Source organism: Cydia strobilella, chromosome 9 (genome assembly GCF_947568885.1).
Source record: "Cydia strobilella chromosome 9, ilCydStro3.1, whole genome shotgun sequence".
NCBI classification, from domain to species: Eukaryota; Metazoa; Arthropoda; class Insecta; order Lepidoptera; family Tortricidae; genus Cydia; species Cydia strobilella.
In genome coordinates, this window is record NC_086049.1 from 7,967,084 (window position 1) to 7,982,703 (window position 15,620).

The 15,620-nt window shown below is 38.3% G+C and overlaps 1 protein-coding gene across 1 annotated transcript; it reads left to right on the forward strand.

Moving 5' to 3' along the window:
- Window positions 1–1,058: 1,058 nt before the first annotated feature.
- On the forward strand, window positions 1,059–13,230 carry LOC134744228 (translation factor GUF1 homolog, mitochondrial). Its single transcript, XM_063677968.1, has 11 exons — window positions 1,059–1,196; window positions 1,294–1,477; window positions 2,116–2,238; window positions 3,867–4,380; window positions 4,559–4,769; window positions 9,192–9,323; window positions 9,890–10,005; window positions 10,161–10,393; window positions 11,718–11,846; window positions 11,982–12,065; window positions 12,614–13,230. The coding sequence occupies exons 1-11, from the start codon at window positions 1,126–1,128 to the stop codon at window positions 12,737–12,739; spliced, it is 1,923 nt and encodes a 640-aa protein (XP_063534038.1). The 5' UTR covers window positions 1,059–1,125; the 3' UTR covers window positions 12,740–13,230.
- Window positions 13,231–15,620: the final 2,390 nt, after the last annotated feature.

The following is a 15,620-nucleotide window of genomic DNA, read 5'->3' on the forward strand; positions in this document are numbered from 1 at the left end:
ATATGACGTTCGACTTTCAATCCGGAGGTCGCGGGATGACGATGATGTTTGATAAAAACTGTCTGGCAGATCTGCTAATGTTTACCTGTGAAGGTAAGACCGGTCAGCAAAACTTTTCAGATGGAAAAAACTGGCCAAGTGCGAGTCGGACTCGCGCACGAAGGGTTCCGTACCATTGCGCAAAAAACGGCAAAGATATCACGTTTGTTGTATGGGAGCCCCACTTAAATATTTATTTTATCCTATTTTTTTTAGTATTTGTTATAGCAGCAACAGAAATACATCATATGTGAAAATTTCAACTGTCTAGCTATTACGGTTGATGAGATACAGCGGAGTCTTAGTAATAGGGTCCCGTTCCCGTTTTTACCCTTTGGGTACGGAACCCTAAAAACAAAGTACGAGAAAAGTCCCAAAATTGTTTCATTTAGAGAGCCAGTAAATAAATCAATGTTACTTATAAAGCAGGCGACGACTGTGAAATATGAATAACGTTAGACATCACCTGGCACCTGGAAACCCCCCAATAGAAACTCCTGGCAACGGTATGTTCAAATAAAATACAACACCAAACCCGGAACTAAAACGCGAATCCTTCACTTGCGTGGCCTTTATTTTCTAATCTCCACTGATATACAGCTGCCAGACTCCTGGATCCAGTAAAGTAATATGGATAGTATAGCAAACAGTGATGTCTTGATGGCCATTTTCCGGGGCTATAGTTTGTCAAAGGACTGTGTCATTTCAAACATAGACAAAGAGAATCATACTATCTTTGTCTTACACTAGTACTAGCACCCAAACGAAAAGGATGAGTATAGTTTTTTTTGTTCTTATTTACTGACAATTTGGTTTGACCAACCACACCACACACCCACACCACACCACTACCACATCACACCACACCACTACCACATCACACCACACCACACCACTACCACATCCCACCACACCCTCCACCACATGTTACTTTTTCTGTAGATTTGGCAAAATACCACGAACCCGGGGCATACAACTTTATGACTTATAAAAACTTTTAGCTGTCACTGTCAGACAGACGTCAAACAAACAGCTGATTGCAGTTATGGAATTTCGAGTTTATAATAAAGTGAAATAAAATTAATAATGGTCAGAATTATAAATAAAACTATAGTCCTTAAGAACTTATTTCCTTTAAACCGTAGATTGCACCCAAGGTAAGACTATTTTTACTCAAGATACTAAAACATAACCCCCCTTTGTTTTTAATGCCGTATATTTTTGAATAATTATTATAGATATTATATGTTACAGTATATTTTCGCTGCGTTATAAGAGTTCTGAAAAGGATCAGGGCGTAGAAGTGAAGAGGATTAGAAATTTTAGTATAGTAGCTCATGTTGACCATGGGAAGAGTACTTTGGCTGATCGACTCCTGGAGATAACTGGGGTGATCAAGCCGGGCGCAGAGCACGCACAGGTGCTGGACCAACTACAGGTATGCAGTTACTCGTGTTGTTCTTGAGAACTAAAAACTAAAAGAACCATCGTTGAAAAGAGCCACAGTTTAAAAAAATCAGTTAATGATACTGTTGCTACGAATAAGATATTAACAAATATATTAATAACGGGTCGCTCACGTATTTTAAGTCGAAAACGCTCGACATGTTTCACTCCGTACCAACATGTCGAGCGTTTTCGACTTAAAATACGTGAGTGACCCGTTATTAATATGTTTAATATGTCTGTGCCTCACGGAAGTTTTGTTATTAAGATATTAACAAGCCTAAGTTTACTAGAAATTTCACATATGGGCACAGTGGCGGATTTGCCCTAAGGCCCAGTAGGGCCGGGCCTAGGGCGGCCATGTTTTAGGTGCGGCAATCTATATGATCAGTGCTACTATACTACTTACAACAGGGCCTAGGGTGCACAAAACTGCAAATCCATAACTGTATTCGCACTATCATTGGCAGGTGCTTTATAATTCCAAACACAATGTAATTCTGATAAATGACTAATATTAATGAATAAAATGGTCTTTCATAATCTAGTCTGAATATTAACCAAAGCATTAGCAAGCAATGTATGGTGCACATTCATTCATTCTTTCTTACTTTACTGTTTGTTCCACAGGTAGAGAGAGAAAGAGGCATTACTGTAAAAGCTGTGGCAGCATCACTGGATTACACATACAAGAATGAAAAATATCTCCTCAACCTGATAGACACTCCAGGACATGTTGACTTTTCCAATGAGGTATTGTCAGTTGGGGGACACTCCTCCTTTTAGGCATTCTCGGCTCCGTTCGGCTCAGCATTGCTCCGAGCAAATATTAGGGTTGACACAACTTGACGTCCCTTTGCGTGCACAACCACAGATAAGATAATGACATAGTATAAACAGGGCAAAGTATGTTATCTTCATACAAACGCACCGCGCGCGACTTGTATGTGTGCGCCATAGTATCTATGTGTCGCCGCACGCACACTCAAACAAAATCTCGACCCGTTTCTCAGTGCGCCAGCCGGGGCTAACACCGTACAAGGTTCGCGCGTCACGGCTGTTCGGCACCGCTAAATAAATGAAAAATGTGTGATAATCGCAGGAGAACTTGTTTCTCAGTATTGTAGGTAGATATAGTAACTAAGTACCTACTTACAGTTATAAATCGTAATCCATACTAATATTACTAATATTATAAATGCGAAAGTGTGAATGTCTGTCTGTCTATTACCTCTTCGCGCTCAAACTGCTGAACGGATTTGGATGAAATTTGGTATAGAGATAGTTTGAGACCCGGGGAAGGACAAAGGATAGTTTTTATCTCAGGAATCATCCTTTACGGGTGTAAAAGAGGGGTGGTAGTTTGTAGGCAGGTATGATATAAACGAGCTCCACGCGGACGAAGTCGCGGGCAAAAGCTAGTTTAAAATAATACAACACAAGTAAAAAATACAACTTCCCGGCCCTTGCCAATTTCTAAGCACTAAATTAAAATTTAGCTAAAAGTGACAACCCTGAGACAGGCAAGTACGGTAGGCAATTATATCGCGGATTGGGCCGGAGATAACCTACTGCCCTTTTTTAGGGTTCCGTACCCAAAGGGTAAAAACGGGACCCTATTACTAAGACTCCGCGTCTGTCCGTCCGTCTGTCCGTCTGTCCGCTGTCCGTCTGTCTGTCTGTCACCGGGCTGTATCTCGTGATCTGTGATAGCTAGACAGCTGAAATTTTCACAGATGATGTATTTCGGTTGCCGCTATAACAACAAATACTAAAAACAGAATAAAATAGAGATTTAAGTGGGGCTCCCATACAACAAACGTGATTTTTGACCGAAGTTAAGCAACGTCGGGCGGGGTCAGTACTTGGATGGGTGACCGTTTTTATAGTTAATGGTACGGAACCCTTCGTATGTGAGTCCGACTCGCACTTGGCCGGTTTTTCTTTATTCTATGATAATGACTTGAATTTTGACAACCCTAAATAGCTGAAAGGCAAAGGAACAGCAATATTCGTCCCTGAATCGCTGTCAAACTTTGGTTTTGTAGGAAGTGTTGTTTCTGTATGGTAGTACTATTATTTATTCTGTGGTATTGTTTTGGTTATATACCATCCTTCATTCATAGCATAGATTGGTAGCAACGGGATATAAAATAGTAGATAAGCCACTCTTGCAGTAGCAATATTTTTTGTATTTTTGTATATCCATCCAATATTTATGTATATCCTCTAGCTCGCATAAATCAAAACTGGCCACAACAAATATAAGTTAAAAATACAGTGTAATAAAAAGCCATTTTATAGGATAGGCCTCTAGGTGGCTAGCAGATTCAGCATAGTTTAACAGTAGTTTATTTTATTTGTTTACGCTAATATTACAGGTTGTGAGGAGTGTGTCAGCATGTCAGGGAGTGATACTACTAGTTGATGCAAATGAGGGTGTTCAAGCACAGACAGTGGCTGTGCACAGTCTAGCCAAAAAGAACAACCTAGTCATGATACCCACACTGAACAAAGTAGATCTCCCTAGGGCAGACCCACAAAAAGTCAAAACACAACTGCAGTCACTCTTTAAGATAGATCCAGAAACTGTTATGAGTATATCTGCCAAAAAAGGCTGGGGAGTGAAAGAGCTCTTAGAAGCAGTGATAGAAAGAATACCTCCGCCATCTGTCAAATCTGAAGGCCACTTTACTGCACATATAATTGACACATGGCATGATAAGTACAGAGGTGTAATGTGTTTGGCTTACATACATTCTGGTAAAGTGCAAGTTGGGCAAGCGGTGAGATGGAGATCTGATACAAAACAACACCAAGTGAAGTACTTGGCAATGTTGAGGCCAAGTGAGCTGCCAGTGGAGTCAGCTGTTGCAGGCCAAGTTGTGATGGTGGGTAAGTTACGAAAATCGATATTTGCATTTTGTAATGTAAATATATTTTTAAATGTAATAATTTCAGACACCACATTATAAACTGCTCTGTAAAATTATCGATAAGACTCTGTTATGTTTAAATATGAATGTTTTATGTGACAGAGTAATATAAAGATCACGACTATGAAATATTTCAGGCTGCGGCCCCAAAGGCGGCGGGAGCGTAGGCGACCAGCTCCTCTCAGTTGACGTACAAAACACATCAGAGCTCGCAGCGATCCCACCAGTTAAGCACATGGTGTACGCAGGAATCTTCCCGGCCGATCAATCGCAGCATCCTCTGCTCAGCGACGCCATTAAGAAACTGGCTCTTAACGACTCTGCTGTCAGCGTCAAAGCTGAGTCCAGGTAATATCTCTACTAACTACTTACTATAGACGTACAGTATAAAACACAGTAGAGCAGAGAGCACCGGTCAAGCACATGGTGCTGACGAGTCGCAGCATCCACTCCTCAGCGACGCCAGTAAGAAACTTGCTCTTACTGACTCGGCCGATATCTACTAATAGCCACTCAATGGACGTACAGTACAAGACACAAAGAGCTCGCGGCAAAGCGTCGGTTATAAAATAGGTACATGGTGTACCTACCTAATAGTCTTTTGTTTTGGCTAGTCAATTTAACGAAAACAATGCCATTTAAAAGCTAGGTAATTAGCAGTATTAGCACGACTACGACTACTTTGTAAAAAGTCGTTTCAACCATGTAAGGTAAGTATACTTAACAGATTATTTATTTTAACTCTATGAACAAGTCAAATAATAGAAAGGGGGCCTTCACCTTTCTAAATTACAATTCTGAGGTAGTCAACGCGCATGTTACACCCCTGTAGTTGCAGGCGTTCATAGGCTACGGTGACTGCTTACCATCAGGCGGACCGTATGCTTGTTTGCCACGGACGTGGTATAAAAAAAATCAGGAAATATCAGGGGTATATTCAAATCAGACTATGCTTATGTTCAAGGAGATATTCTGTTGAACCATCAAGATGGCCGAGGTGACATTTTTACAGCGTGGTCATTATCATATTTTACGGTTAACCATTCAGTAGCATTGTTTTCTCTAAGCGTGCTTTAAGTGGATTAGCTAAAACGGAAAACTATAACTACATATACGAACCTACGAACATATTCCCAGCTGCGCTGCTCAGCGACGTCACATGAAGACAATATCTACTAAAGTGTAGGTACATTTATTTGACTCACTATGAAATTAATGAAAACAAAAGTTATTGAGTCCAATTATTTTTTATTGCGAAAGAAAACAGGCAACAGGGTAACACTCGGAATGTCGTTTTATAGGTCTACCACTTATCTCAGAAGGTTAGTTAAGAAGTTGCGCAGTGATTTTCTAGTAGAAGGTCCTTATCATCATCAATCTTCCTTGTCGTATGCGGCAATGATGACTCCATGAACAGTTCTTAGTAGAAGGTAGCTGAGTTTTGGGATTTGGCCTACCTTACACATAATATTTTTACTTATTTAACATAATACAAGTCAGTTTCACGCAGTCAAGCCTCAGCCTCAACCAGTCCGTACTCGTAGCTAACCATAATGATGAATTCTTACCAACCACCTGAATTAAACGGTAGACCTATAGTAGGTATAAGGGCTACATCTCTATGATAATAAAGAGATTAGATAGGTATGTTAATAATCTCGATAGCAGCTCATTCCTCCTAAGCAGTTAGCATAGAGCGCATAGCCCTGGACTCTGCAGCAATGGTCTCTGTCAGCCTGGCCTTTGCTACAGAAATTATCGCAATCTGGGACGCGCTCCCCTGTATTGTCTGCATCCGTGCTTACTACGAATGCGAATACGACGAGGAAAATTAAACTTGCCTTGATTATGATCATTTTGTTTTTGAAAATCTGAAAAATAAGTTTTTGTTTAACGTTGTACACTTACACTGAAGAATGGCAACTGTCAAAGGTTGTTATAGATCGCGCCAGCATAGGATTCCTCTGTTTCTTGTTTTGTTCTATGGGATTTGGCTTTAAGAGCTAGCATCCAAGCCATACAAAAAAGATTAATTTTACTGAAATCAAAGAGGATATAATAAGATAGAGCGGTACTGTCATAGTAAATTTTGTAAACACTGTAAATTCACTGCCATCTATCGACATACTTCAAACCTAAAAATTAAGATTTATAAAAATACGTTAAAATGTATTTAAATCAGGGACCGGACAACCCTTTCCGCGATAAAACCCTTTCAATGGGCGACACTTAAACACGGCTAACACATTGAAAGACTTTCCCTTTTGAGCTGCAAGCACATTCATACCCTTACCTTTGACTAACCCTTACCGAAAAGCTAACCAAAAATAAGGCTAGCTCTTAATAAGGGTTACCCTTATCTTTAAGCGCTTTTTATAAAGGTTTCCCTTTGCGTGAAAGAGACAGGATTAGTATATATCTACGGTAGTGTATGAAAAGGAAAGAAAATACTTGCCTAGTCAAAGAACGCCGCCGTCGCCGCCGACGATCGCTCGGATTCGAAGTAATGTGTGCTTTATGAACAAGGTAGACGACTTAAATTAGCACGCTTATATGCTAAAAGGGAAGCCCTTTATAAGGCTAACCCTTATAAGCAATATGCAAGGTGTTGGTGAGCGGATGATAAGGGTTTTGTAAGGGTATTTGGGCTACCGATTACTCAAATGTGGTAGCTTTATATAAGGGTTTTTAAAACCAAAACAAAGGGTTTCGTCTGGCAAAGGGTATGGTGAGTTAAGCCTTATGCAATACCCTTATAAAACCCCGATAAGGGATAGCGGGCCGGTCCCTGATTTAAATATGGATAAATATTTTTTTATTTGCATTAATTATTTTTATATGATTTCGACCCATGTTCCTTTACTGAAATGCGTTAAAATTATAAATAACAAACGAAACCGTCAACGCCCTCTATACGAGAGTAGTCCAAAACTAGTGGCGCCATCTGATCGAGAATCAAATTTTCGTGATTTTCGAGGCACGTTTTTTCCTTAGACTGTATCCATCTATTACGGAGTTATATCTATCTTTGCTGAAATCTATGCTGCCGCCATCAGTAAAAAAATTGAACTAACCCTAACCCCATTAACCCAGTTTTAGTTACGAATTACCTCCTTTTGTGGTATGTTTAAATTTAGCAAACAGACACATTAAAATTGGGCAGACATATAGGTAATTTAAGTTAAATATATTTACATAAAAAAATAAATTATACGAAAGAAAAGTAATGCAACGTCCTTGATCTAATAAATCTTGGCGTATAGATACTTAAGTCTTATATTAAAATTTAATAATAGATATATGTTCAACAAAATTATCAGACTGTGATGGTGATGGCCTTACCTGTTCTCTTTTCGGCGCTACTAATTACGAAATGAAAAATTTCCATTCGTCTCCATATTTATGTACTTGTGTACTCACCTAATATAAAAACATATTTTATGAGTCGCTTTCATTCTTATAGTTTCTTCATGGTTTCTTCGATGCATGAATTATTCATAATTAAGTATTTACGTCCGTCCCAAACAATAGCCACTGGACCGTAATAAATCAAAACCTTATTGTTTGACATTAAACAACTAAAAAAATAACAATTTACAGTACATATGGGGCTACTTTACCGCACTAGTGCGATAATTAGCACATTACGCAACTATGTCGAAAATTTAAAGGGCCATATACCTATATATGTACTGTAGAACGTTGTACGATACATGTGCGAATAGGTAATTCGTCACTCGTGTCGACTTACAACACTCCCTTCGGTCGTGTTTTAATTTATCGCCACTCGTTTCGAATTTCCTATTTTTCGCACTTGTATCGTAATGTACTGTTTTCTAACATGCGCAAGTATATTTTAATTTTTCTTCGCACGTGTAATGAAATAGTACATTGTGTCACAAGGGAGCAAAATTAGGTACATATTTACGGCGTGGGCGTATATATTGAATCCTGAACGAAGCGAAGGATTTCAAAATAGAATCCCGAGCGTAGTGAGGTGTGTTAACGACCAATGTGCAAATAATTTTGCTACCATGTGACTGCTTTTCAATTACCTATGTGGAAATAATTATCATTAATGCAACAAAAAAAACCAAATTGTGTCCTAGAAAACAGAAAAGTGGCACTTTTCTGTTTGATTGATACCACCACTACCACAATAGATGTGATAACTCAGTGGAGCAGTAATTAACTCACGCACACTCATCAGCTGTTCGTCACTGACTGACGCCCCTCCGCAAGGAATTTCACCTAGTCTAGGCCCGTTTTCAGAAATGTAGATATATTTCGCTTGTTCGTGAGCCAAAAAGCGACGCCATATCTCAAAAATATTAAGCAACTTTGTATAGTAACGCAGTAGAGTTTAAATGTGACGCAAACTTGGGGACAGATATTTGTAAAATTCTAGATAAATTATTGTAACAGCTATAATTTCGTCATGAGACGGATTTAATGTGTTATTCCATGCTGGCCATGTTACGTTAAACGTTATCTTTTCAGGATTTTCCTCAGGTTATCCTATAGATAGGTTAGGTTAGGTTTGTTTTATGGCAATTCTGTAAAGTTACGCGTTTCTGAGAAAAACCAAATTATGACTAACGAAAATGTGAATAAACATTACATTATGACTTAAAACTATATGGGAAACTATAGAGACCCGATTAAAAATGTAAATTCGAATCACAAAACTAGTTTTATTGACTCTCGTTAACAATTATGCCCATACCCCATTGCACAATGTAGGTACTATATTATCATAGTTTATTTCAGTCCCGCGCTAGGACAAGGATGGCGCGTGGGTTTCCTGGGCCTGTTGCATCTCGATGTGTTCACCCAAAGACTGCTGCAGGAATACAAAGCAGAAGCCATCTTGACAGCGCCATCTGTCCCCTACAAGATAAAGTAAGTTCATTTGGGCTTCTATTTCGCTCGTGTCAACAGACAACAATTATGAATGGTAAATAATATGTACATATATATGATCTTAAGCTAATTATCAGAGCAAATTATTGATACTGTTAGAAGTATAAGAACAAATTAAATTATTCACAGAAAACACTTTAATTTGCTTTTATTTTAAGTAGAACTACTATATAAATTATAAACTGAAATAAATGTCATATACTAAGAAAAAATTACCAAGGCCTCCAGTGCCCTAGCCTGGGCAAATAAAAGCAAATCAAATTATTGATGTTTATATTATTCCATAATAATATTGAATTATTATACATATCAAATTTAATAGTAGAACAAAGTGAGGCAGTGTGCAAGAGTGGTGGAATGTATTGGGCCCCATACATTCCACCACTCTTCTCTTTCCGCACAGACTAACAATCCTACACTTTGACATTGCAAATGTCATGCAGTTAGCTTGATCCTACTCTAGGTGAGTTTGATCAATGATCATTGAGCTTACTTTGCCCTATGGATTGGTGCCTACCCAAGATTAACTTGATTTAATGTTTTAGAGTAAAAGGCGCTAAAATTATCAAGCATTATAAGGGCGATGAAGTTATTATTACTAATCCCCTAATGTTACCAGAACCTCATCATATAGAAGAATATTACGAGCCGTTAGTAATAGGTAAGCATTAGAACTATTATCGTCTTAACCATTGTTTTCTTTAAGTCGCTCTATTTATGTCGAATATAGAAAATTGTGATTGTATGTACCTAAATACACGACCCACCCTTTGACAAATAAAGCCATTGTTGTTTAAAGTGTTATATCTTGTCCAGGTACTATAATAACCCCCGTGGAATACATCGGCTCCGTGACGACGCTCTGCATTGACCGCCGCGGCACGCCGCTGCCATCCAACGCGGTCGACGATAGGATGACCATGCTGCAATTCATACTGCCCCTGTCCGAGGTGGTCATAGACTTTCACGACACGCTCAAAAGCATCACGTCCGGGTTCGCGAGCTTTGATTACCAGGACCATGGGTTTCATGAGAGCTCGCTTGCAAGGGTGAGTATCTGACTATAGTTCGTTTTTTTTAGCATTAGAAAAAAGGTAAACAATCTTGACTTGTCTTTTTATTGAAAAACGCTTTAGAAAAATTAGTTTATATTACTTATAAAAGCAAAAGCATGTAAAAGATCGTATATTAAAATCAATAGGTAGGTAGGTTAGGTTTGTTAGGTAGCTTCAGATGCCCGAAGGGCAAACCGCCCAGAAATAGGAGCGCTCCGTCTAGTTGTTGAGAATTCAACATTTTGAGAATCTAACATTTCGAGAATTCAATATTATGTTCCTGAAGGCCTGGAATGCCCACTTCACTTCACAACTATTCAGATAAACGGACATGACGAATAGACAATAATATCACAGAAAAAAAAAAAAAGAATTCTGACAGTTGAACTACGGATAGTTTTACTTACCCGTGGTATCACCAGTTGGACATAGCGGTGGTTCATATACATACTAGTTGGACAATTGCCCCTCAGTTATACCACGGGTCATAACAAAATATCACAGAAAAAAAAGTATTCTGATAGTCGAACCACGGGTAGTTTTACTTACCCGTGGTGCAACCAGTTGGACATAGCGGTTGGACCACGGGTCGGGAGCGCTAAAACCTGGCCCCTATTTCACCACGGTGACAGGTGTGACAATTGTCGACATTTTAGTGACCCGGGTATGTCCTTAAACTACGTCCAATAGAGAGGTATGGGCACTGTGAATGACATCTCGCTTTGTGTGGTAGGGCACAGGACAGCAGATGTCATTCCAGATCTAGAGCAGAGCCCAACTGGGGAGGTACCTCCACCTTACAGAAAACCACAGCCAAATAACACTAGACCCTACTAATAGTGTTGTGTTCCTGCCGGTGAGTAAGGTTGCCAGAGCTCGAGGGAGAGGAGTGTTAGGGTCGGCAACGCGCATGTAACTCCTCTGGAGTTGCAGGCGTACTTAGGCTATGGAGACTGCTTAACATCAGGCGGGCCGTATGCTTGTTTGCCACCGACGTAGTATAAAAAAAAATGGAGGCCTGTGACGTCAGTAACAGTGATGTGTACAATTGTCGCACCTGTCACCGTGGTTAAATAGGGACCTGATGGTTTAATCACAGACTTTTACCTTTATGATAATAAAGTGATCCCAGTTAATGGCCTACCCTTGGGAGAGAGCTTATGTAAGCAGGAAAAAAGCCTGTGGAACTTTTAATTATTTGACCAACATAATTCAAGTTGTGCTTATACAATTCAATTCAATAATTTTTATGTCGAATCATTTTGATCCATATAGTGTTAGTAAGTACAACAAAATACAAAACATTTTATCTTTGCAGATGGATATCCTAATTAATGGAGTGTTAGTCGACGAACTTTCAAGTATAGTGCACACCAGCCGTCTCGAATACACTGCTAGGAGACTCACGGAGAAACTTAAGGAAATGATTCCGCGGCAAATGGTGCAGGTACAATGCACCTTATTCGCAGGAGCATAAGATTAACTTTTTTAATTAGCTGATGATACACATTACTTTCAACAACAATTTTTGTTTTGTACAATAAAGTGATTCACTACTACTACTACTACTTTCTGCTTCCAGGTTGCCATTCAAGCTGTAGTGGGAGGGAAAGTGTTCGCAAGAGAAACATTAAAAGCTTACAGAAAGGATGTCACAGCAAAATTAGTGAGTACCTAACCTAAACCTTCGAATGTAGTTCTCCTTACTCCCTTATTCAAAAACTTAAACCTTTGTTAAATTTTGTCTCTTGTGAATCGCGAGGAAACATTGATCATCGATTTTTGAGTAATATGGAGATGTTGTTGTTTGAACGCAAGTTTAAAACTCAATGTTCAATGTTTTCCCGCGATTTGAAGTAACCCCAGTTGAGCGGTATATGTTCTTAGTTATTAATGTTAACAATTGCTTTTTTTACAAAAGGTTATAGTCGCGCGTTTATGAACTCAATAACATAAACTTCAAAAAACGCTATTGCCATCGATCGGTCTGTCAGACAACTGCCTAAAAGGGCCTACTGACTATTAGTCCGCCGGACGATATCGGCCTGTCAGTTAGAACAAAAATTTGACAGTTCCGAACAACTGACACGGCGATATCGTCCGGCGGACTGATAGTCAGTGGGCCCCTTTAGACCTTAGTCTAACTTTCGTAGGCAATATAGATACCTACTTGTTAACTTTATTGCAAATGCAAACCAATAATTCTTTTTCCAGTATGGCGGCGACGTAACTCGCAGAAAAAAATTGCTAAAACAACAAGCTGAGGGAAAGAAAAAAATGAGAAGTGTAGCCAACATTAAAATACCAAGAAACACCTTCATTGACGTTCTCAAGAGATGATCGGCTTCCATTATTGAGTCTGTAAATATTTCAGTTTTTAGTTATTCAGCCCAAATTCATCAAGTCCCGCCGGTCCACACAGAACGAGCCGCCTCGCGAGGAAATTGGCGCGCGAAGCAGCTTGATCAGCGGAGACGTGTCTCGCCCCAGGCAATACGGCCGATGCACGTCTACACAGACCAAGCTACTTATAGATTTTTTATAAATATTGCTAAGTGACGGAGGACCAACTCTTATCGTAATAGGCTCTTTTCTTAAGAAGTCAAATTAGCAACCCTATAAAGGAGTCAAAACAAATTGTGACGATAAAGTAAATATTGTGTAATGTGATAACTTGATAAGAGATAAATAAATACAAAGATTTATAAAAAATATAGGTATTTTATTAAAAATGCCGATGATATTGTAGGGTCATTGCATGGTAAACATCACAAAATATCGACTTAAGGCAGTCTAATTAGCTACATGTATATTTGAAGCTTAAAATACACTGATAGGTATCAGAGACCCAAATATTCGTGGTAGTTTTTAACTTTCATAGTGGCTTCACATTAAAGAACTTCAAATATAGAATTATCAATATACATATTAAAGGATACAACATATCGTTGAAATGATTTTCGGCGTCGGAAATTAAAGTACTACCCCTGGATTATGTTATGAATTTTAAATGAAACTATTACAAGTTTATTTCACCATTTTTTTTAACTAGTAAGTATTACAGAAAAATAATGGTTTTAATATGAAGAGACGTGAACTTATTTACAATATATTAGTAAAGCTGTAAATCGAGCCGAATGTAAATCGAATCTAGTAAAATGTCGATATAATTATGAAGTCGATAAATTAGACTTCAGAAATGCCTTTAAAAACTTTCACCAATATTCCGATCTCTGCTGATTATTATACACTTTACATATGAATAAACTGCAAAATTGGGCACTAAAACTAAGAAAATAATTATTAAATTATACACGTCAGTCGGAACAACTCATAAGAATAATTATGAAAATAGGCGTTCCAAGTTCCAATATCTTAATAAATAAACTTTTTTTTAACAGACAAGCACTTTATATAGGAATAGCCAGGTCTACAGTGTCCACACATAGCGAGCAAACGCGCGAGGCATGTCTACACTGGCCGTGTTGTGCGAGAGGAAATTGCCTCGCGCGTATGCTCGCTCTGTGTGGACCCGGCTAATTATCTATGTACTTCATAAGCAGATAAAGAACTCAGAAATGATTTATTTCAAATATCATATAACAGACATAATCATATAGGTATTATATTTGTTTATCAACTAACAAATCACTCGTACGATGATATGATGAAAATATATCTCAATGAGTATCATTATTATTCACAACGACGAGACATAATCGCGTAAAATAAGTTTTAAATTTACCTCCGACGTTTCGAGGACGGCGTTGTCCCCGTGGTCTCGGAGAAGACTGGCTAAAGTGGACATCAACATCTTTTGGCGCGTGAGTTTTTCGAACTACCCGCACTTGGTCTTGTTTATTAACTTGAACGTTTTGCGCAATTCGATTTGTCATCTTGCGATATTTGTTTCCTCTTACATTTACTAATGACTGGGTTCCATGTGGATGAGATCTTAAAACCTTCGTCTCGATTGAAATTTCTATTTTTCCTGATTTCAATGGCTTCACGGATTTTTCTACTATAAAACCTACGATCTGTAGAAAGTATTCTAGGGTTGTAAAGCTCAATCCAGTGGTTTGGATGGAAACATCGGAGGTAAATTTAAAACTTATTTTACGCGATTGGGTTCCGTCACTCCCGTCGTTGTGAATAATAATGAATAAAAATCGTGAAAGTATAAATCAGTGAGTATCATTATTTTACAGATGGCGTTTTAAGTGAGGGCCCTGCGGTAAAAGCCGGGTCCACACAGAGCGAACATATAACATATAGGGCCCTATTCACCAAATAACGGACTGAGTCACCATACATTGAGAAATTATATTTTAAAAGGAACGCAACTTTGGAGCACTCATTGTTAGTTGGACTAAACATATAGTTTGACTGTAAAGGTTGTAACACACCATCGCACCGCACTAAGGTCGCATTGTGTAAGGCACCCATAAGTAAGAGCGAGAAAGAGATATCGCTCTCACTCTTACTTATGGATGCGTCGCACAATGACCTTGGTGCGGTGCGATGGTGTGTTACGATCTTAAGGATTAAATAGATTGACTTGACTGCTGGTGCTGCTTCATCATAAAACTACTCTCGATGTTATTTTCAGATAAAGGTATATTTTAGTTGGATTTAACTGTAGCACATTAAGATGTACGTACACAATCATGCAGTCTTATCTTATTGTTAATAACTTTGGTGTAATTTTTTTGTCAAGATATGTCAATAAAATGTGGTCAATTAGTTATTTTTTTTAACTAATTAAAAAAATTATAATGTTTTATTAATTTGGTTTGCAAAAGACATACTTAATAATAATAAGATTATTAAAGACAAGATTTAAGGTGATTGATGTATTGGGCAAATATCTAATATTGATTTACACTACCAAATATTGCATTTTATTACAGTATAGTAGAATCTTGATATGACATGACTACACCTCATTTACTAATATGATCCAGTCTAGTAGATATATAATTTATCAAGTTTCTCAGATATAATAGTAGAACAAAATAAGTTTACATTAGGTACTTTTAACAACATACATTTATTTGCTTTTGTCTAGATAACAGGTCAATGATTTAACATATTCATCAAACTAGCAATTATATAAGTCACATTACCTGGGGGCCTAGCCAAAGTGACAATCGTTCATAGAAAACGCCAATCGAAACTTAAATAATGTATGGAAACAGTCACGTGACTTTTCTTACCATCT